Source organism: Neodiprion fabricii, chromosome 1 (assembly GCF_021155785.1).
Source record: "Neodiprion fabricii isolate iyNeoFabr1 chromosome 1, iyNeoFabr1.1, whole genome shotgun sequence".
Lineage (NCBI taxonomy): Eukaryota > Metazoa > Arthropoda > Insecta > Hymenoptera > Diprionidae > Neodiprion > Neodiprion fabricii.
The window spans coordinates 33,230,249-33,253,875 of NC_060239.1; the positions used below are offsets into that span (position 1 = coordinate 33,230,249).

Sequence of the window (23,627 nt, forward strand, 5' to 3'; positions counted from 1 at the left end):
GGAATCGTGACTATGTCCATGACTCTGACCAAATTGAGTCGACCGCAATGCGTGATCTCCTGATTCAATTTTCACTTTCAAATCTTTCAACTCTTTCGAAGCTTCATTTCGTTGTTTTTTTATGTCGTCTGAGTCTCGCAGAGCGCTGGCAAGTTCAGAAACAGCACGATCTCTCTCTTTTCTAAGCCTGTCACACAAAGTTCTAATACTTTCTCTTTCTAATACAATTTTATCTCTTTCACTAAAAGCCCAGTCTCTTCTACGTTTAGAAACCTCAGCTTCTTGAATAGCCTCTTCAAGTTCTGCTTGCAAAGTATCAACGGATTTTCGTAACTTGTCAAGCTCAAGATTCGCTTGATCCAAATTATCCATTCGTTCCTTTTCTCTTTTCGCATAATCACGTGTACTTGTTTCGCGCTCTGCTTCTTTGTTAGCATTATCTCTCTCACAGTTATACGAATGTGACTCCAGGCGATGTTTATAATCCCTGCTGGAGCCTTCTGAATAATCGCCAAATTTTTGACGAAGATCATTACACTCTTTAAGTGCTTCGTCACGATCATGCAAGGCAGATGATATTTCTCTCCTTAGAGTTTCGATTTGGTAAGAAAGTGTCTTTTTCTAAAAATAATGTGAATTACAAAGGACTATTAGTGAATTGTAAAAACTTAACAGAGAAATAAATGTTTATTGGTAATTAACGAATGAATTTTATCAATCATTATCAATAATCTCTGAAATCGAATCCTGACGTGAATGAAATACTAAAAATATTTGCAGATTGGATCTCAGCCAGACAAACGTCACAGTTTAATGTCTTACATTCCATGAATGCCTCATGAAGACTCGGATGGGTGCCAAATACCTTAACAATTTATAAACGAATAAAAATGCAAACTTACTTCTTCAACAAACTGCTTATTCTGGTTTTCCAAATGTGTAATTTTGTTGTAGGCTTGAGTAAGATCATCACCGAGTTTCTCCATTTCTTTATGAACTGTATCGCGCTCACCCATGATTAAACTGTACTCCTGCAAAGCAGCGTTTCTCTCTTCTGTTAATCGCTTCATATCCTTGCTAGCCTTCATACGTACAACCATAGCCTGGTTAATCTCTTTAACTGCTTCTTCATGTTGCTGCTGAATCTTGGCTAAAGCTTCTCTGTATTCATTTCGTTCTCGCAATGCAATATCCCATTGCCGAATGGCAGCCGTACACTGCTGTTTTAACCCGTTACGCTCTCTCACTGCACTGATCCGCTCCTGTGCTATTTCTTCACATTGTTTCTTCAACCTGGCAGCACCTTCTTGTGCCAATTCCAGCTAGATGAAAAAAAAATATCAAGCAACTTTAGCTTACCTGATGTCTAGCATATCATGTACAATACACGAACTAAGTAATGGCAATGTCTTTTGTTGATACATGTTGTGTTTGTGGTTAGTTAACTAGCTGTTCAGATAAGAGACGATTTACTGTATTCAAATTTCAAAGGGTTCAATCAAAATCCTCTAATCTTTATTATAATATTCTGCGTTAGCCTGTAGAATTTTCCACAGGTATATATAGATATTCAAGCTGAAAGATCCATTTGTCCAGAATCATCAAAGAATCACGATTTCCACAATGTGTCAGGAACTTGCAGACTTACAGGACGATTAGATACCTTTGTAAGTGATTAGAAAACAGTGTTACCATAATTCAACATACACAAGCTTACCTTATTAACGGCAGATGAATGTGACGATATGAGATCATCGTACCTCTTCCTAAGAGAATCATATTCATCTTTGATAGCCTCGTACTTTCTAAGGGCTGATAAGTAGTGTTGATTCATAGCATCAGTATTATTCGCATCTGTGACTAAGACCTCCTGATTTTGGCATCGCAACTCCGATACCTCCTTCTGCAAAGCTTGGACTTCTCGATCGAGACGTTGCTTGTCATTTACCATGTCGCTATATTTTCCCCTCAGGGTGGAGCTTTCTTGAGCCGTTGCTTCCAATTGATTCATGGCTGCCCTATGTTGCCCCCGATAATATTCCAACTCTTTCATAGTATGCTCACAGCTGTGAATAAATGATTTATCACTAGACTGATGCAATAATGTAAAATATCAGTATAACAAGTTAATGGTGACAAGCTGATAAATCTATTCCAGAAATATTTCTAGACATGACAGATGGCAAATTGTGTGATTTGTAAAAGTTATCAAAGAATTAAAGACTCGACCGAGAAGGCACATTTTCCAATGCACTCAACAAGAAAGCTATCAAGGCCATGCGTTTTCAGATGCTTCAGACCACACATAATCGTTTATCTTATCAATGAAATCCATTACAAAAAATCGATGAAAACAAAATGTTTTAAAATACAGGAGAAACAATGCAATGTAATTCTAATGAATTACAATACTAGCAATGGAAATAATAAAAATGAATAGGCAAACAAAACAAACCGTCGAATAGTGTCGGAGTGCTTATGCCTAAGCAGCTGAAGTTGGTGCATAGTTGGATCACATTGAGCCTGCAAGCCATCGTAGTCGCTATGACACTCGGGTCCCCCTACAGGACTCCCAACACTGCCATAGCCTCCGCTATCCCGCTCTGAACCCATGTACATAATGCAAATTCAACAGCACACATAGCAGTACAGCAAAAACAATACAATAAAACGTAAAATACTAGTCATGTACATACCAGGAAAAAAACAAACTCTGTGACATGCTTTTTAAAAAAATTAAGAAACACATTGATATTCCCGAATTGATTCAATCTTTGATAAACTGGATAATAAGCAAGTCAGTTTCGTTCACTTTCAATTTACCTAGAATATACAATTATCGATACATTGAACGAATGGATAGTTAAGAAATGAGAGAAATTGTATTTACAAGTATCAACAAATTTCTAATAATGATATTGCTTACCTATGTTAAGTGCGCCATCTATGGAACAAAAGAAACAAGTGATTTATTTTTCTATAGCACAACACACTGAACGACTATACTGGATATATGTGCGTACACTCTCATTTATTATGCCTCTATTCTCGACTGAAGGTAAAGGTGTAAAACACATCTGAGTTATTAAATACACAAACGGCAAATCTTTTTTCCTTTTGATAATACTAATTCAATGTTACTTCAAACAAATTCGAAAACACACGCATTGCAATTTGTCCATCATAAAATAAAAAGTTAAATCAACTAAATTTCTAAAATGGAGCAGGGCTCAAGTAATGAGCTAGTCGCTATGGTAGCAGTCGCAAGGTATTTAGTTTTTCATCGCTTTCACCAATGATGAGTCGGTATGTTACGCTTCGGGATTCTGCTATTCATGCTTTCTTAACCAGCACATAATTTTAACTTGAAATTTCATTAATTATAAGGAATGGGTTTATGTTTCATTGAACACACACTCGAATTCTGAGTAATTTTAATTTTCAAAGAAGGATTTCACAAAATTTAAAAGAAATAAAATGATACATTTGAACTCATCTCAACAAAAAAATTAATCATACATTATTGCTATAAGTTTGGGTTAGATCAAATTTTTGTCAAGAGCCACGAATTATAATCGAACTTTTAGTGACAATCATAATGTGCTGTGTATAGTCAAACAAGGTTCTGATCTTAAGCTTCAATTTTTTCAGTGATGTATGATATGGACATCAGACCAACAAATCAGTATGCTGATAGGAACAATTGTAATTTATAGAAGAAAATTGAAAAACTGACCGCTACTTCCAGCGCTGTCCAGGGAAGATGTACCAGAAGCCATATTGCTCAATCACTCGTGAAATCCTAGCATGTGTATATTGCCGCAGCTAAGCGTACTGGAATCAGCCTGAAAATCAAGGACACGGTTAGATTTTTTCCAACCGATGAAGAAACAAAGGGATTTATTACGCAGTGGTGAAGGTTTGTTAAATAATTGATATATGCATGTATCTGTATATACTGTATACATATACACATGTATATAAATCATTTTATAAATACAGTCACATGCTTCATGTAACAACTTTGACAGATGTAACGGCTGCTTTTAACTACAAAAATCATTTACAAACCTCATATTTATACTAGTGTGGAGTTTTATTGTGTCGAAAGGCAAGGTGAGCATTACAGATATTAAAGTATTCATCAGCCAAGGAACGAACAACTTTAAAAATAAGTATTGGAAATGATAATATTATATGTATGAATGTATTAATGAAAGGAGATTTAATTTTAAGAATGAAAGGAAAACCGTATGTTTTTTGAATGGTCATAAGGCGGGCTAGTCTACATTTTGATGATGTGTTCAAGCCAACACTTTGTGTCATTTCACGGTAATATTCAGCGATAACATCTTTCTGATACTCAGTAAAAAAATACACATCGGATTTACTGGATCCTGGTTGAGACGTCGCGATCACACGGCGCCTGTTTAATCGTTACGTCTGATGAGGAAAAACTGAATTATCCATTGATGTTGTTCCACTTATCGCACTCTTCCCTGTGAGACAGTTCTATTACACGTTAACTAACATCACACACTCTTATTTTACCACCACGACTGTAACTTCGACAGTCAAGTTTCTCAGAAATTATATAGCTGAGCCTAGTATCGCTTATAACTACAATTAGCACCTCACCTGTTACACCAACAAATCTGACAATTAGCCATTTTCATTCACTGTCGACTTATCAACCCGAGACAGCATCGAGCATTGATAAATATGCTTATGAATGTTTATTCCGTGACATCGTTGTCTAACTATATCAATGGCGACATCCAAGAATCTGAGCGATGACGTAAGCGTAACACTAGCGCTACTCGCCGATTCATGGGCTGAATATGTACTCAACCCGTGACTCTCCCTCATCTCTCGAACAGTCTATGGCTGAGGCGCTGCATTCTGTAGACGTTGCGTGATTCAAAATACGCTGTAAGAGCGTGGGCAATTTTCAAACTTTAGTCATTTTTTAAATTGCTTTCACACTCTAAAATATTATTACTCACACATATATTGTAAATGAAATTCCACCTGAATGGAAAATACATGATTTTACGTACATATTTACCAAGAACCTTCGAAACCCAACATTATTCAATATTTTTATCATCCGAAAACGTTGAATTGATTGCATATTTTTTTGGAATGCGAGTGAAAAGTGAATTTTATTCAACTATTTTGAGACTACATACTATGTGAAAATTTTTCAATTCAATTATCTTTGAACATAATATACTTCACAATATATTCAGGTCACTTCGTGATCTGCTTTCCAAAGTTGTGGAAAAAATTTGGAGAGATAATGAAATTTTAAATGAATAAATTGCGCGATGAACTTTTTTTTTATCATAGTTATTATTATCGTTAATATCCATATAATTATCAATAACTACAGTAAAACACAAAACAAAAAATGTGATACCTGTACATTCTCCCTACATGAATAACGTAAACTCTTGTATACCAGTATCATAGCTTACAATAAGAAGAAACTAAATCATAATATTCACAGATATTTTACAAGGTAGAAGAGGCGCGGCAAGTGCACACACTGCGTTTTTGTTTGTACCTAAACAATCACATGTAAAAACAGAAAAACACCATCCCTCCGCAATTAAATATATAAACTAAGAATGTTTACGAAGTGTGTGCACCATAAACACCCTGATTCATATTCACATACGCAATATAAGTTTCTCTCGTATTATCTTTTTCTTTTTTTTACTCGTGCGTTCATATTATTCCTACATTTACACTGTACATATGCACATCGCATCTTTTACACTGTACATGCACACGATCCACAAGTATCTGCGCTGCCTTAACTCAGCTATTTTTAAGGAATGAACGGGATCCTCGAAATGTCAGAAAAATTTGATTTCTTGATAATTCATTTATCTATGATACTTCAGCTAAAAATATATACAGCATTTATTTCTTTTACTCGGAATTCAATATACCGCAATGTTGCCCATAAATTTTTATCGCTTACTACACAACATGTTCCAATTACAATGTATGATTTTACGTTGTTTTAAATAGGCTGAGATAAATCATTATATATATATATATATATATATATATATATACATACACACACACATATATATATGTATATATAATTGTTACAATTTCAGACAATAGGATAGTTTTTAACATATTTTAGTCCACAACATTAAACGCGATAATAACTACTTGGACCATTTCACCATGATTTAACAATTTGCGCAGTCATGTGCATATGAGGTGAAGTTGATAAGATGTAACTCTTGCCGGTAAATTGACGAAATAAACGCATAAATACTAAAAAACGATTGTATGTTAGAAATTTCTGCCATCAAATCGTAAGAAGAAAGTAATGTTGTGTACATGACTATTCTCTATTGCCACTGATTTAAATTTGGAAGTAACAAACGATATAAAGATACTTAAATTTTTTTGCATACTCTTTTAATTAATCTGTAATCATGTTTCCCGTCCACCCCTCTAATTTTTACATTTTTTATAACCCTAACGACGTACGCTCTATGCACAGCAGCGTAGTATAGTAAATAGATAGTTACTTATTGTAGTTTTATTTTTAGGGCCTTGTGTAATATAACATAATGTAAGTTATGGTCTATACATATGTAAGCGCATTATCATCTTGGACACAAATCCTAAAGAGTCTATGACGCAACACTTGATGAGTTCACACTTGAGCATTGCAGGGTGGTAGATGTGGGAAAGGGTGCACATGGGGCAGCGTCAATGATGAATGAGATCAACCATACTCAACAGTGGTATGATATTCTTTTAGCCCCTTAGTTTGCGGGATGGTACAATCTAACTAGCCCGTATATTAATTGTATATATTTATAATAATAATAAATTTTAATAATAATAATAATAATTAATATTACAAATTTTTATAATGTACATAACGCTAAGCATAATAATATGTTACATCATGTTGGGGGAATATCATACACTAGGGATAATTCTACATAGGTAGATCTTACTTTTCTCTTTAAATCTAACTTAGTTTTTTCCTTCTACTTCGACAGTAGCAGCAGTAGCAGCAGCAACAGCAGCAACAGCAGCAATTATCATCATCATTATCATTATCGTATAATACATAGGTATTTATATAGAGCAATATTATACAAAAACACATCACATATTGCGGACCAAGAAGGGCCTTTATATTTTATGCAAATATCGTTAAATAATTAAAATCACAGTAGTTATGCCCTCGCTGGCTCACTTAATTTACAATGCTTATGTCTAAGCTTACAAAGTAGCTTGTGTATAGGTAGATTATTTTATTAGTTAGCTGTGTACTATCCATATAGTTAGGGGTATATAACTTTGTCTGGAGAAGTGAGTATAGTAAGTGTTTACATCAGGGCGGTAGAAGACTCTGTAGAGGGAAGAGGAGCGCCTAACTCACTTGTCGGGGAGACCAAGAGTGACGTCGGTCGCCCCCACAAACTGTCAGTAACTAGCAAACGAGCCGTTTAGAGCTTTAGTCCACAATGCCAAAGGGGAGGTACGCACAGTTTCAAAACCGTGCTAGCCTCTTCTTTAACCCCCTCCCCCTCTAAGCCTACAATCTTACGTAGATCCGACACTTGGCCAGTTCTGCATCTGATTGTCAAGGGTGCGACTGAATCATTTTCATCCAATGTCCATATAACCCAATAGGTATTATAGGATGTTCCAAGGCTTCATGCCATCGTCGAAACATCCGACCAAGGAAAGAAGTAGTTGCAGCTAAAGCCAACCAGCCAACCAGCCAACCAGTCTCAAACTGTTGCAATAACGATCAGTAGGTGGGCAATTTCCGCAACTCGGGATAACAAGTCTGGTGCGATGCGAGCTAGGCTATCATTAGCGAAATCGCATGATGGGAATATATGCACCACATAGGCAGCCTGCAAAGTAATAAAAACGATGTTAGAAAAAATTTCCAAGCCACAAAATTGAGTTACCTTTAGAATGATTATGACACCTTCTTTAACTTAAAATAATATCAAGTACCTATTGTTCAATCTGGATTACTTAATCATCAGTGAAAAACGTATATTAACCTGTTGTGAGCCTGGTGCAGCTATGTTAACAATTCCTGCAGCTTGTTTCTGTTGAAGGTAGGTGATAAATCCGGTTTGAAGATTTTTACTCTGCTGAAGAACGTCCATATGGTCTCGCCCACATGGAAGTGCCAACAACATACAGTGTTCATTGTCAGTCTAAAAGAAAATGACACCATTCAATAATTGTTTGATAATATACTGGACCAAATTTGTAAGTTACAATTTATACTAATTTGTATGAAACTCCATAAAAACATTAAGCTCCATCTGTGGCACAATGATAAACTATGGTAGAAAGTACTTTACTAGATTAGCTCCATCATTTTCTATTATTTAATTTACAAATTCAAAGCAGCTGTTAAAGCTGATTACATTCAAATTATTTATAACTAATTTTGAATATATGAATAACTGTTGTAAACAGATGACACGCATCTGACATTACGTAACAAGCTCTAAGGAATGGCCAGTGACATGACTTTATACCATATATTGCAATTCTCTTGACCCTTTTTTCACAGTATTATCAAAAAAGTATAATATCCGAATATCCTCAACAACATACCTGCATTTTCCGAGCAACTCCATCCACCTGTGTTTGCTCCAATCTCATTCTCTGAGCGATTCTGAGTGGGGGCGTAGATCCGTCGCTATTACATGGTAAACTGTCTCTGGCTACGTTGGGATTTCCAAAGACAAAATGCATTTGTACAGCCGCTTGATCGTTCTTAAGTGCAAGCAGTCCTTGCCACATGACAGGGTACCGTTGAAGTAACATCAATAACGAATCAGCAGGTGGTGGAACTTGAGATGCATGAGGTGGCGTAGAAACCTGCAATCTCCTGGGGCGTTCTGGAGTGATGGCTCTGTCCGTCGGAGCTTCACTCGCTGCTAATGGGTATGGCGATCTTATATGTGCAGGTGGTGGTTCATAGTATGCCGCTCTTGCACCTGCGCCTACAGCACCCATCGATGCATTGCTAACACTATATTGTGGAGGCAGACGAGCCGTATTGTGCATCATGTAGACCTGAGCCACTTGAGGACTGTCTGTTGCTCGATCTTGAGGAGTCCTTGTTGCTCGTCTCAATTCCAAAGGCGGACTGTGGCTCTCTTCTCCGCCTGCCTCAAGTTTCGGATCCAGTGGTAGGTGAGGCGATCTGGTTCCTGGTCCATGATACGCAGCAATGCGGGGAGTTGTTAGTGCTTCTTGTTGGGCACGGAGATATTGATATTGCAGCACTTGTGGGTGCATATAGTGAGCTTGGAGATCACCGCGAGGTATTCCTCCGTAGTGGTTGACGACTTCACCCTAAAATTACATAAGATTTGATTATAAAATTCTGCACACAAATTGGAGGAGATTCTTCGGTATTAAGCGAATTCAACATGGATTGTGTAAATAAATCAAAGCTAATTCAAGTATTTCAAATGATTCGATAATCATGTTGTAAAAAAATTTATTTCATTCAATTCAATAGTCACTTTGAGTGTCAATATGTCTTATAATCATGCAATATTATTAATTGAATTTTGCAAAAGCAGGGAGTTAAGTACCTGAGGAGTATTAGCATGATGATGGGCAGGTGGGGGCAATGGGGGGCTCTGGGAGCGACGAAGTGGGCCTAGCCCATACTGACTCCCTGGGGACGGAGTGGTACCCGCGCCATGCTACCGAAACCAAGCATTATTAATTTCATTTCTTAGGCTGTTCGTAGTTAGTAGACATTATTAAGATCTTAATACTACTTCGTAAAACATTTATGTTGTTACATTCATGCCAACATGTTGAAAACTAAAAATTAATTTTTTTATATTAATTTTGTGAAATGTACTGAAGAGGAGTTATGTCCGATACTCATAATCAATAAAATTAAATACAGTATCAAACCATGACAATCAATAATGAACCGTATGGTGACTTCTACAAATGAATCTTCATGAATTATTGTACATCGTCACATATGCAACCTTTATCCAATCATAGAAATATCCTGACCATTCTCAACATTCAAGATTTGTTCTAATCTGTAAAAACAATATTTAATTGTTCAACAATGACTAGCTTATTGCCTCGATTCTTTTGTGATCAATACTTATAGAACCGATTCGCAACAATGAACGACCTGAAATCCTTTGTTTCCACAATCGTTGAAATTTCGATTTTGATTGTTAGTGTGTCATGCCTATGCTACTACATCGCTGGTGAGTGAATAAAATATTTACCAATGAGGCTTCATAGTTTGGGATTGGTACTCCGCGACCTTGTGAGCTTGCTGTTGGGACCATTATACAGCCACCTATGGATACTTCCACTTTTGGTGGTTCCATTGCTACAGAAATCTGAAATAATTAAATCATAATTATTAAAAACAATGTTAAAATTGTGTATGAGTCTGCTATGAAACGAACATATTACCTGAGATTTTGGTATTGCGGATCTTGAAGAGCTTGCACCAGTTACAACTGGCTGCAAACTAATGAGATGGGGCTGTGTCGGAGGACTGGCTACTGACCCAGTCATTATTGGAGGACCCACCACTTGGAGCAAATGTGCTTTTGGATTTAACGGATGTTGTTGTCCTCCGATTGATTTTAAAGTAGCAGGCTGTGCCGGAGGTTGATGAACTCTTTGCGTGGTGACCGTTACAACATTACTAGGACGCACACTAAGTGGCAACTTTTGTGGCAGATTAACGATAGTCGGAGAATGCTGTTTAACCGCTTGTAACAAATGTTGTTTGGGATTAGGTGCAGCGGTGCAGTTCAACACAGGGGACATTGGCTGTCCTTGTTTTATATTAGCTCCATTACTTTGAGGCACCTTCAAACGTGGACTAAGACTTGCAGAAGGAATTTTTCCGCCGGGTATTTGTAAATGTAGGCCTGGTACCGCTTGTGCAGGTTGCTTTACAATGTTTTGAACAATAGTTTGGCTAGAAAGGTTGGGCACTGCTGGTTTACTGATAATCGGTTGCGGAATTGAATTCACATGCTTGCTAGCGTTCAAAACGTGAGCTTTAAGGCTGGTAGGTGTTTTCACCTGACTCGCAGTTGTAGTCGGTGCCTGACTCACAACGATGCTGGGTGACGCAGCTGCCTTAGGTTTTGCCACTGATATCGGTGTTTGCACAACAGGAGATTGTGGTGTAGCTATTACAGTTGGTTGAGGCTTCGTCTGCACATGTGGTTGCGATTGCGGCTGACAAGTTGGTGGTTCTGCAATGGCAGGTGGTAAATTAACTTCGGGTTTCAATTTCACTGTTGCTGGGGCTGGATTCGACGAAATAGTGTGAGACTTAGCCTCCTGCTGTGTACTCGAAGAGCTCACAACGACGGCAACTTGTGATTCTGATGTAGCCCGAGCGTTTTGCGCAATTCCAGCTGCAGTTGACACTGGTATGTATTGCCCTTCTTCAGATTCCCGCATTGGAGTTAGCACTCCCGTCACTGGATCAATTAGTGTCATTGGTTCCAGTGAACTAGATTTTGGATTCTGCAACGATACTTCCCTTGGTACTGTAACAGTTTTTGAACTTTCTTCGTTGACGGGAGTCTCCTGTTTGATCGGGATGTCCTGGAATGTTTGCACTTCCTTACTCTTTTCTTCGCTGCTATCATCATTATTTTCCGAAGCTCTGCGAGTAGTAGCCTTACGAGTTGCTCTAGGTGATTTACGGGACTCGGTTGGGGTTGGCTGTGGTTGTAATTGTTGAGCACCTCGTGGAACATTGTTGTGTCTAGTACTACGTCTAGTTGCATGAACACCTGCAATAATAGATCTGTTTACAGCAGAGCCACGGATAACTTCGTCAATAACATCATCCACTGTACTGCGACTACCATCTTTCTCAGCCAGCCGTCTTGACTTGCGCGTATTTGCTGCAGGTGAAATAAATTCCTCAGGCGGTACTTCTTTAACAGCAGCAACCGGTGTTGCAGGTTGTGCATTAGGTCCTGTAGAATTAGGTCCTGGTGATTTAATAGTAAGTATTAAACGTGGGCGACCAGCATTGTCTTCCTCACTGTCATCGTGGAATTCATAAACATCTGCTGGTAATTTCTTCTCAGTATGATGCTTACCTCCTCTGGATGATTTACCACCACGTCGTTGAGGTACATTAGTTGAAGTCCTACCTCCACGTCTTGTGGTAACACCCCCACGGCCACTGCCTCCTCGACGAACTTTAGATCTAAGTCGTCTTCCTTTTGTCAATTCTGTTTCACAAGTTTCTACACCTTCGTCTTGTTCGTCATGTGCCATGTCTTTTTTCTCTTCAATTTCAGCCTGCTCAGAATCGAACCAATCAGTTTCATTCTTGATTGTGTCATGAGAATCGCTATTCAACTCTTGACTGTGCTGTGTCTCTTCTTCTGCATCATTCGCTTCTCCATCACATAAAGCATCAACTTTTTTAATCACACTTTCAATGTTAACTTCCTTAGCAGACCAATAGTCGCTATCTTCCTTACTATCGGTTGGATCTTCTTTCGTTGGATCCAGAGCTAACGGATCACTGCTCGGTTCTCTCAATGGGTCTACCGATTCATCTTCTAATTCCATATCATCTACTTTTTCTTCTTTTATGACGACTTCTTCCTTTATTTCCTCTTTGATTTCAGATTTTTCCAAGAGTTTGGGTTCAATCTTCGGTACCACAATATCTTTATTTTCGGATATGCAATTGGTCAAGTTGGCCTTTTTTATTTGTGATGACAAGTTGCCTAATTCTTGTATCGCTTGTTTCAGCTTCAAGTCAAGTTCATTTGACATTTGTTCGAAGAATTTTCCAGTTTCTATGGGGTTTGGTTTCCGGAGGTCACAAGTTGTATCCTCCTCTTTGATTTGCATTGGCTGCGCAGGTTGTATAGGTGGCGTAAGTTGCATGGGTTGTACGGCATGCGTATTCGGACTAAACTGTGCTCCCTGAACTTCGGAACTAGCTTGTCGCTGGCTTGAGGTAAAAACTGTTGGCTGTTTTGGCGATGTCGGCGCCGTCATGGTATCTGATGATATGATTGATGTCGTCACCTGTGTTACAACAGTTTGCTGAGAACTCGAAACAATTGGCATATGAGGTTTAGTATGCAATAGCCCTTGAGAAATAGGTGGTCTTTGATTATTCACAGTCTGCTGCTGGATAGTTGATTGAGTCATTATTAATCCACACTTTGGTGTCGCAGTAGACGTTTGAGATTTTGAAGGTGCTTGCGAAATTACTGGTACAACGGTTTTTGCCAGAGACTGGTTTACAGAGACTATTGGTTGTCCTATGTTGAGCACAGATTTAGGAGAGATATGTTGCTGACTATGAGCGACAATAACTGGACTCGGTGTAGATGTTCGTGGTATATGAGTTGTCAGTAATTGCATGGTTGGTGGTTCCTGCTTCTGTCTTGGCGATAGCATAGTGTTGTCCGTGATTACAGTTGGTTTATGCTGCTTGGGCGAGAGTAAGCAGTCTTCAGTGCCAATAGTTTTTCCAAACCCGGGACTAGAAGTACTAGCATTAATCTCAATTTTCGCTGTTTCTGGTATATATGTTGGTGGCTGATTTGGTGATGGAACTTTTGGCGACGTAGAGGCTTTACTTGGAGGTTCTGGTATAACAGCTGGCGATAATTTCGGCTCCACCATACGTTGAGGTGCATTCGGATTAACTGGTAACAGAGTCTCAATGACGGATTTATTCATAGACTCAGCATCTCGTGGATTTTTGATTGAACTTGATGCAAGAGATGGAATTGGCATATAAGGTCGAGGTGGTATATTCAAAGTAAGTGGAGGTAATCCGCCACAAGGGTGACTCGGTACCAAGGCTCTCGCACCAGGTGTATGTTGTATAACTGGTTGTTGGCTAGCAGCTGTTGAGTATATTTGCTGAGCAGGCGTATCCGGTCGGTGAGCTGCAATTGGCACACTGACGGGCAATCTCGCTGGTGGTGGAGGCAATGGTGGTGGTGGTAGCGGAGGCGGGGGCGGAGGTGGTGATGTCTTGTTTACATTTTGTATGTATGGCATTGAAGGACGACACCATTGACCATTGAGAGATATCTGCTGTGGGACTCTTGGAGAATGCTGAGCTGGCACCAGCGGAGGAATCCTCGAAGGTACCAATGGTGGTAGAGGCGTAAGACCAGGTGTTCTTACTGTTCCAGGTGTTGCAGAATTCTGTGTCCTTGGACAAGATTGTCGTAATGGACCTAATTGAGATTGAGGTGACATTGGCAGTCTTTGATGAGAAGACTGAGTTGCGAAGGGCCGAGGACTGTTAGATGGTAATCTCAACGTGTCAGGTAACATCGGAAGACTCGTTGGACTGAGCAATGATGGTTTGTATTGAGAAGGAGGTGTCGATGTCCGAAGTGGAGCTTCTTTGGCAGGCTCTGCTTCAACCGCAGGCTTTACAATCCGAGGTTTATGATCACTCAAGTTCCATGAGTGTGGTAAAACACATGCTGAGGGGCTTGAGGCCTTGGCAGGAGGTGTGTTCAAATGATTGTCAATTGGTTTTTCTGCGAGTTCCGTTTTTGCAGGAGATTTATAAAATGAGGGTATATCAGGAGTCTTTGGTGGCTGTGATAGATCAAATGATTCGTAACTAAGATCTTCCTCTGTATCTGTATCGATTTGCAAGTCATGTTCACTTTGAGGTGTATCTGGTTTCAAGTCCGTTTCTGCTTCGGTGGACGCATTCAAACTCTCAACAGCTTGTTGCATCTCTTCGACATCTTCCTGGGGGGCATCTGTGGCTGGTTCGTTAGTATTATCAGCTTCAGCTTCTTCTTCACCTTCGTACGAGAAATCTTCCGTCGAACCGCCAAATGTTTCTTCAAGCAAAGCAGCCACTGCGTCTTCAGTTTCTTCTTGTGAAATAACCACACGAGGCTTGTCCTCAACTTGCGGCGGTGGTGGTGATGGAACCACAGTCTCAGAGTCATCTCTGCCACACGATTGTTTTCCATTCTCTCTTTCTTCAGGCTCAGATATACTTTTGACTGCATTTTCATGGATTGTCTCATCGATATCAGTACCAAAACCTGGGATCAATTTGTCTTTCTTCTTTTCCAGTTTGTTTATATGTGCAGGCAGTGGGGTTGGAGGTTTGATGGCAGGTACGCTTGACGAGACTTTAGGTATAGGGCTCAAGAGTGTTTCCCTAGATGCTGACGAAGTTGGTGATACCATTTTTGCTATCAATGGACTACTGGCTCGTGGTGGGCTTGGATCTGCACCAAGGTGTGGCAAGTTTCCAGTTTTATCGTGATGATGATGGTGATGATATTCCTTTCGACCACGCTCTTCTTTGGACTTCTTCCGTTTCTTTTTCTTTTCTTTAACTTTTTCTAGAACTGTATTTGGAGTAGATGGTTCAATACTATCATTGTCATCTGTGAATCTAAATACATCGTGATCATGGTGTTCTCCAACAGATGGTTTCGGAGAACTCGGCAGACCTAGTAGTTTAGCTTCAATTTCTCTTCCTGCTTCAGCCAGATCAACGCTGTTTTCATCTTCTGTTTGGTGCCGTCGTTTCTTCTCTTTTTTTCTTTTTTCTCGTTCTACTTCTAAAATTGGGCTGTGTATACCATCACTGTCGGAACCATACGTATTTTGAACTGGAAGATTATTGAGCCTGTTGAAAAACCGATTGGGAAGATCATCCTCCTCCGATAGAGGGCCGAATATATCTTCCATTCTTTGTGTATCTCTAGCCTCTTGCCTATTGAGTCTTTTTCGTCTAGCCTTAGCTTTGTCTTCACCATTGCGTTCTCTACGCTTTTCTTTTTTATTACGTTGTTTCTTGTCAGCATGCATTCTGTCTTCAGAGTTTTCAACTGTGGGCCCCGTCTTAATGATAATGTCAGTTGTTGCAGGGTTTGATTTACTTTTGTGATTAATATTCTCAGAGGCGTCCATTTTTGACCCTTCTTCACTAGATATAGAATTTTTCTGGCGTTTTTGTTTCTTCTTATGTGATTTTTTCCGTGATTCTCTCTCATGATTATTAACTGGATGATTCATGTGAAATGATACAGGAACTCTTTCTTCTTCATCCGACGTTCTCGGCTCATCTTTGATAGTATTGCTATTGAGAAGACCCGAAGATTTGAGCGGATTGTGCTTTTCCTCAGTATCAGCAAAACCGAGGTCTACGTCACTTTCGGAAAAGGGTTCCGTTTTAACTTTATGTACTTTGGTCAAGGATTCCTCTTCCTCACTGGTATCCGAGTGAATACGAGATCGTGATCCCTTTCTTGACAATGATTTTGCCCGAGCTGAATCTGATTCCGAGGTGCCATCATCTTCAGTCATCGCTTTACTACTCGCGGAGTCACCGTCCCAAGACGTACTTTGTTTCTTTTCCTCGCGCCTCGCTCGACTCTGTTTTAATTGTGAGAATTTATCTTTGAGACGTACCTGCCTTTTTTCTTCTTCTAATTTTTGCATGTTCTTTGTAGAGCGTGCCTTCACTTTGTCATACATACTGATGTAAGCTGGTTCATCGTCAATTATATCAAATATTGAATGTTTCTTTGGTTCGTCACTGTCTGTGTCAGTAGCAGAAGTATGTCTCATTCTTTGCATTTCTGGTGTCGAAAGAATACCATTGTCAACGTCACTGTGCATCGCCAGCATAGATTGGCTGTCTCTTCCATGATGAGCAGCTGATTGATCATTTGGTTCACTTCTCCTTGATAGTTCTAATCTGTTCAAAAATTCTTTATCAGGCTCATGTGAGACACGAGGACTCCTCTCCCTGATCTCCTTTTCAGTACGTTCAGAACGACTCTTCTTACGTTGTTTCTCCTTTCCATCACGACTTTCGCGAGACTCACGGTTCTGTTCCTTCGGCAATTCACAATGAGAAGAATCGCGTGTTTGACTATCTCTATTGTCTCTGTTTTCTCTGTTTTCTCTGATATCTCTATTATCTCTATTATCTCTATTGTCTCTAATATCTCTAATATCTCTGTTATCTCTATTATCTCTATTATCTTTATTTTCTCTATTTTCTCTATTTTCTCTATTTTCTCTATTTTCTCTATTTTCTCTATTTTCTCTATTTTCTCTATTATCTCTATTATCTCGATTCTCCCGGATTTCACGATTATCTCTACTTTCTCTCGAATCTCTGATGTCTCTCATATCTGGCTGTATGGTTGGCTCTCGATTTTCACGACCTTCTCTGCTTTCTCTATTTATTCTATGCTCGTTCCGATGCTTCCTGTCTTCGGATTTTCGATTTTGCCGTGGCCTGTCCTTGCTATCTCGTCTATGCTCCGATATCCTCATTCGTTTGGACTCATCTTCAGGAACATCTTGCGAAGATCCGCGCCGTTTCGTATTAACGGGAGCCGGAGATGCTTGCAATTGCGATGGCATGTAATGATTTTCAGTTACCTGCCTTCTATCTTCGCGTTCCCGTTTTTCTTTATCTTCTCGTTCCCGGCGTTTTTCTCTGTCCATTTTTTCCTTCTCTCGCCTTTCCTGATCTTCTTTCTCACGCCTTTCTCTCTCCTCACGTTCCTTTCGCTTTTCTCTTTCATGCTTTTCCTTATCGATCTTCTCTTTCTCTTCCTTTTCACGCCTTTCCTTGTCAAGTCGTTCTCTTTCTTCCTTCTCCTTTCGTCGCTCTCGTTCTAGCCTTTCCTTCTCGTCCCGCTCTCGTCTTTCTTTTTCCTCTCGGTCCCGCCTCCTTTCCTTTTCTAATCGCTCTTTTTCTTCCCGTTCTCGCTTCCGATCTTTCTCCAATCGTTCTCGTTCTTCTTTTTCTCGTCTTTCCTGTTCTTCTTTCTCCTTTCTAAGGCGTTCCTTGTCTTGTCTATCCTTTTCCAATCGTTCATTCTCTTTCCGCTCTCGCTCCTGCCTGTCTTTTTCTTCACGTTCCCGCATCTCCTTGTCTAATCTCTCCTTATCCCGTCTTTCTTTATCTTCCCTCTCTTTTCGTTCTTCTTTTTCCCGCCTCTCTTTTTCTTCTCTCTCTCTCCTCTCTCGTTCCCTTGATTCTTTTTCCTCCCTTTCTTTCCGTTCACTTTCTTCTTTTTCCTTATTCTCTCTATCTCTCCTCTCTTTTTCTTCCCGGTCACTTCTCTCTTGCCGCTCCTTTTCCCACCTCTCCTCTTCTCTTTCCCGTTTTTCTCTCTCCTCTCGTTCTTTACGCTCTTGGCTTTCTTTGTCTTCCTTGTCCTTTTTCTCTTGTTGTTTTTCTCGCTCCTCCCTCTCCCTTCTATCCTTATCATCTCTGTCTCTTCGATCATGTTTGTTTTCTTTGTTCTCTTTGACGTCTCTGCCATGGTTGTCCTGTTGTTCAGTTTCATTATTGCTGGAAGAATGCAATCTATCTTCTTTCTCGTCCTTCTCCCTTCTTCTCTCCGCGCTAGCCGCATCTTTACGAGATCTTCTCGACGTTTCCTTGCTCTTACTGTGCCTGGAATCTCTGCTGTCCCGGCTGTCCTTACTGTCTCGACTATCTCTGCTGTCTCTGGAGTCACGACTATCTCGACAGTTTCCACCGTCTTTCCGTAATCGTGCTCGCGGCGTTTCCGCCTGACTACTTACAGTCGAGGAAATTTGACAGGTCGTCGTGGCCGTGACCAAGGTAACAACCGCCGGACTCGTGCATAAACTTGAGTTTCCAGTTCGGGGTGCTGCGATGCTAGGTGCGATAACTACGCTACTTATACTACTGTTGCTGCTAAGACTACTCACAGATACACTGCTGTTACTGTTTACTGCGCTTACACTAGTTACACCCACTGTCACCGAAACTGGCGGTAGTTCGGGGCTTACTGTTTTTACAGCTACACTAGGGGTAATTGGGGTTGTGGGGGTTGGGGGATGCACACAGTTATGAATGGCTGTTCTTGAATCAGTCTTTTGGGATGGAGACACCGTTAACGTGGACGAGGTAGTGCTAACAAGGGTCGTCACCGTGGTTGTAGGTTGAACAGGCGGATGACTCGGAAAGGGGTACTGGAGACCAACTTTCCCCGCATTTCCGATCAGGCTTCCTCCACCCATCATTGAACCAACACCACTAACACCAGTGAATTCTCTCGGTTCATACTTTTCGTTGAAGTTCTCTAGTCTTTTCGAGTCCTCGTCGAATACGCTCCTCTTGGCGAGCACAGACTTCACAATGTCAGATGGCTGTACTTCGTGTAGCTCAAGGTCAAGTAGTTTGTGACGAAACCTGAACCTCTCCAACGTGGTATCGAGTTTGGCGAGCGCGTCGCCACCGGCGGCACTCAATGCCCTAGAACCAGACCATTTCTCGTACTTTTCATCGAGCGAACGAATTCTCTCTTCCAGACTAGGGGATTGCGGCGCTGTCTCGCTATCCGAACTCGTAGGACTTGAGCTCAGATACCTCGGAGGTGGAGACGCTGGTGGCTGAGGTGGCGCCCTGGGACTAGTTGATGGTAGAAGTACGGGAGGACTAGCCACCTTTGCGGGTGGCACCGTGGAAGCACGACTGCTGCTGTTATTGTTATTGTTCATCAGTTCGGCAGCAAACCTGGGCAAAGGTAACGACATGGGTCTATCGTGAGTTCTTTCTCGATACGTCCGCGGTTCGCAGGGAACCAAATTTTCCGGTCTCTCGTCCACGAGTGGCGTTCCTGGTCTCGAACCGTCATGATGCTCGTGGTGTCTCCCGGTATCCCTCCGCCGCTTGCAAGGTCCCGGTCCCCTTCCCTCGCAGCTACCCCGACGCGTTCCATGGTGTACGAGGGTTTTGCTCTCGCTGACCCTTCTCACGTCCAATCCTTTTCTACCGGAATGAGAAGTGACCAAAAGACAGGCCAGCTCAGGTTCGTCGTCCTCGCACATCACAGCGTTATCGAGCTTCATTCGCTTCTTAGGTGTGAAACTCTCGTCGCCACTGCTGTGACACTCCTCGAGCTGTTCCAAAAGGTGTACTCGCTCCTTTTGGAGATGCCGTATATCCGGGGGAGGGAGTAACGGTGGGGGTGGTATGGGTGGATCGACACTTGTCACGACACTTTGTACGGTATGACGACGCGGCGGCGGACAATCTTCATCGGGTAGTTTTGTGTCGCCGATTGAACTGGCCTCGTAATCATCATGACTGGCGCCACTGCCTTGGCTGAATTCGTCGTAGCTTCGAAACCTCCTGGGGTTTGGGTCCGTGTAATCTCCCTCGTAATACGGATCGGTTTGGTAGCGTCGCGTACTTCGCGAGACTGCTGTTGGATGGGCAGGACTCGCTCCTGGTGTACTACTGCCACCAGGAGTCCGAGTGTAACTCGCCGTCCGTGCTCTAGGTGGAGTTTCGTAGCGGGTAAACCTGCTACCCGCATTTGGAACCGTCACTGCTGACTCGAAGCTGCGTTCTCTCCTGTAAGAACGAAACAGTTTACGTAAAAAAAAAGGCTAATTCAAAATTATCGTCGAGTGTGCAAGTTCAATTTCAGACGCCGAAAGGTAACAAGAATGTCAATTTTCTTCTCCAATACTCGGGCCGAATTTTTCAACAGACTTGAGAAAATAATTCTGAGCAAAATATTTACGTTGGTTCAAAAGCTGCCGCGGTAGCAGGCCTCGTGTCCCAAGGTCTTTCGCCGGCAATTCCCTGTCGTTCCAGATGTTCGTAAAATGCCTCTTGGCATTCCCTAGATGCAAAATCGACCTGAAGTCGACGTCCACGAAGCGCGATACCCCTCATCTCTTTGACGGCGTTTTGGGCGCAGCTAATTTGCTCGAAAAAGACTAGCGCATGACCGCGTTCCCGGTCTACTGCCACCTGCGTTATTGGTCCAAATTGATGAAACTGCATGTTTATATATTTTTCCGACATACACTCTGGAAAAAAATGGAAATTTCTTTATATTCAGGCAAGCAGGCGTCCATATATATTTGTATATATTTTTTCTCGTTCTTGTTTATGCACCGAGATTAAGGTAATCATTATTATGTATAAATCCTTTTCTGATGATACCTCCAATCCCGTCTACCCAAACGCAGGAGGTGGGCATGGATTTGCCGAAACCGAGTTTTATGCGATTCGCACCAAGATGTTCCCCGTCCATAGTCCTCATAGCTTTTACGACACTGCTGATGTCCGAGTACTGACAGAAGGCATAACTTGATACGGCACCCTGCTTCTTTATGTCGATTTCCTGCAAAAACAGGACACTCAAATTAATACATGTACTATACGAGATGAGCCGTTCCCTAGTTTATATATTTTATACGCACAATTATCTCTCCAAATGGTTCGAAATGTTTCCTCAGTTCAGAGGCCGTCACTTCCTTCTCCAAATTTCCAATAAACAATGTCCGCGTAGCCTTAGGATGATACTCGTCGAGTTCAGCCTCATACGGCCTGAACTCATTGTCCTCGACGTCGTAACCCTGATAGGGTCCGACCTCGATTTTACAGCCAAAGAAAAGCTTGTCGTGAGACACCTCAAGCGCCTTCTCGACATCCTCGGGTTTTTTAAAGCATACCAACGCGTAACGATCACCGGCAGCACCGACCACTTTAACCCACGTCACTTTACCGTGTTTTTTATACTCGTGAAAAAGTCCATCCTTCAATGAGGTATCACTGCTCCTTGCCGGCAGATTGCGTACGCATATAGCGAGCGGCCTCCGGTCTTCCGTAACGGCGTTGCTGCCGCGATGAGGTGAACTGCTCGGGGAACTGCTTCCGGCGGAACTGCTACCACCGGAACTGCCACTTCGGCTGCTACTGCTGCTCCCGGATCGGCTCGAGCCGCTCGGCGAGCTGCTACCGCTTCGTGATTTTCGCCGCTGTTTTTTGTGCTGGGTTCTACCGCCGCTCGGCTCTTCGTAGGCGTCCGTGGTCGCCGGCGACGGTGGGGGCGGCGCCGAGGTGTACCGAGATGTCGCAGACTCATACGAGGACCAGGACGAGGGTGCTAGGCTACTGCGATGACGTTCTATATGTGGAGGTGGTGGGCCGGCTGCGTAAGGGCCCGTTCGCGGATATAGCCGATCCCTCGCCCTGGCTGACGTCACGTGGTAACCGCTGACTGGGGGAGGTCGACCGCGAGGAATGTAGCCTCCGGGATCGCCGGCAGATTCAGGCATACCGCCGCCGCCGCCGACGCGATTCCCTCTCTCGCTCGTGTAGAAACCCACGTGGGATCCACGTGGCTCGAACACTTCCGTTGGACCTCCAGCGCTACCACCGCCGGTTCCATGATCCTCCGAACTTCTAAACAAACAACCGACACGTCCTATTAATCACCTTCGTATCGTCTCCGTATCCGTAGGTATGCATACATCTTTACATTTACGCGTCATGCGCCAGCATAAAATGACGTGTGGAAACTGGTGTTAATAATCATAATTTCGACGGTATCGGATACATTCAATGACGTGTGTTTCCCTGCGTCTGCTCTACACGCCTATTTTTCATTGACTTGCCGAATCGATATTATCAATTCTCACGTTATACAAAGAATACCGTTTTTTATGTCACTGACCAAGAACCTATTCTCGATTCTTTTTCAGAACCTGATAGTGTACATCGCTATGTTTTTTTTTACGATTGTTATAGCACACATACCAACCGTTTCGGATCTAAGGATAAAATTCAGTGAGAAAATAATCTTCTGGGGACAGACTATTTGGTTAATTTTCTATTCAAAACAATCTTGTGTCTCATTCGCCACACGCACACACGCGCAGTTAAACAAACTGTTGAATTTACCAAACAAGGCTATCAAGTATGAGCGAAAGAAATCTGATGAAAGAAATGATTGATTTTAAATTACTGTTTCGATCATTTTTTCGTTGAATCGAATAACATTAATTTGAGTCTACGAAACGTTTCCTCCCCTACATTTGATCGCCATATTTGGTAAATTCAACAAATCCTTTCTCTATTTGCCTAATGTTTGTTACATTCGCAAAAAATACAATTTTTTTATTTTTTTGTACCATGCAAAGTACAAAAATATATTTTTGCTGTTTAAACGAAGGCTTGTTCAATCAAACAAAAAAACATTTAGATGATATGAAAATCATGTGTACATGTTCTGCAATATGGATTGGTTGATATTCGAAAATGCGTAGATAATCTTACCCCGACCGTGAAAAATAAATTCTAGAATAATAACTTAAATTCCGGGACCTCGTGATTTCAAGGTCACCCAAAAAATAACTGTCCAATGGAATAGATAAATCATTCAACTCCTCGTTGTTGCGGACTCCTCCTAATTCGTAGTGAAGGTTGCGAGATAATTAAAAATTAAAATGAGGCTCTGAGTCCTGCCGAAATTCGTTGTTAGTGAAGATACGGAAAGTAAAATTTTTCAGTACAATGAACATTGTTCCCAAGACCCTATAAAGTCGCAGTAAAGTTTTTACGTAAGTTGGGTATCTAGATCAACATGTGGCGGATGCTTCAGTGCAGATGCTTCTTACGCTGCGCAAGATCCTAAGTCAAACGCTTTGTGTGCCGGTCATCAAAAAGTATTAGTCATCGAAATGTGCAAAACGAGGTTCGAAGAAGAGCATTCGATCCGTTCATATGCAGACTTTGAGAAGAAACT

General features: G+C 41.3%; 1 protein-coding gene and 1 long non-coding RNA gene across 5 annotated transcripts in view; both read right to left on the reverse strand.

The window, feature by feature from the left end:
- Nucleotides 1-23,627, reverse strand: part of LOC124184349 (protein split ends-like) — a 121,752-nt gene that overhangs the window by 10,846 nt on the left and 87,279 nt on the right. For all 4 annotated transcript variants that reach the window (XM_046573944.1, XM_046573953.1, XM_046573972.1 and 1 more), the window contains 8 exons: nucleotides 21,301-22,285; nucleotides 21,041-21,221; nucleotides 20,613-20,904; nucleotides 10,495-20,440; nucleotides 10,302-10,418; nucleotides 9,633-9,746; nucleotides 9,233-9,387; nucleotides 4,494-4,499 (listed from right to left, as the gene is read on the reverse strand). In XM_046573944.1, the coding sequence (XP_046429900.1) occupies nucleotides 4,494-4,499; nucleotides 9,233-9,387; nucleotides 9,633-9,746; nucleotides 10,302-10,418; nucleotides 10,495-20,440; nucleotides 20,613-20,904; nucleotides 21,041-21,221; nucleotides 21,301-22,285 (11,796 nt within the window). The remainder of the gene's footprint in view (nucleotides 1-4,493; nucleotides 4,500-9,232; nucleotides 9,388-9,632; nucleotides 9,747-10,301; nucleotides 10,419-10,494; nucleotides 20,441-20,612; nucleotides 20,905-21,040; nucleotides 21,222-21,300; nucleotides 22,286-23,627) is intronic.
- LOC124184378 lies at nucleotides 1,936-4,486 on the reverse strand. The gene is made up of 4 exons (XR_006871178.1): nucleotides 4,290-4,486; nucleotides 3,737-3,845; nucleotides 2,927-2,944; nucleotides 1,936-2,066 (listed from the first exon to the last, which is right to left on the reverse strand). It is a non-coding gene; the product is annotated as an uncharacterized LOC124184378 (long non-coding RNA).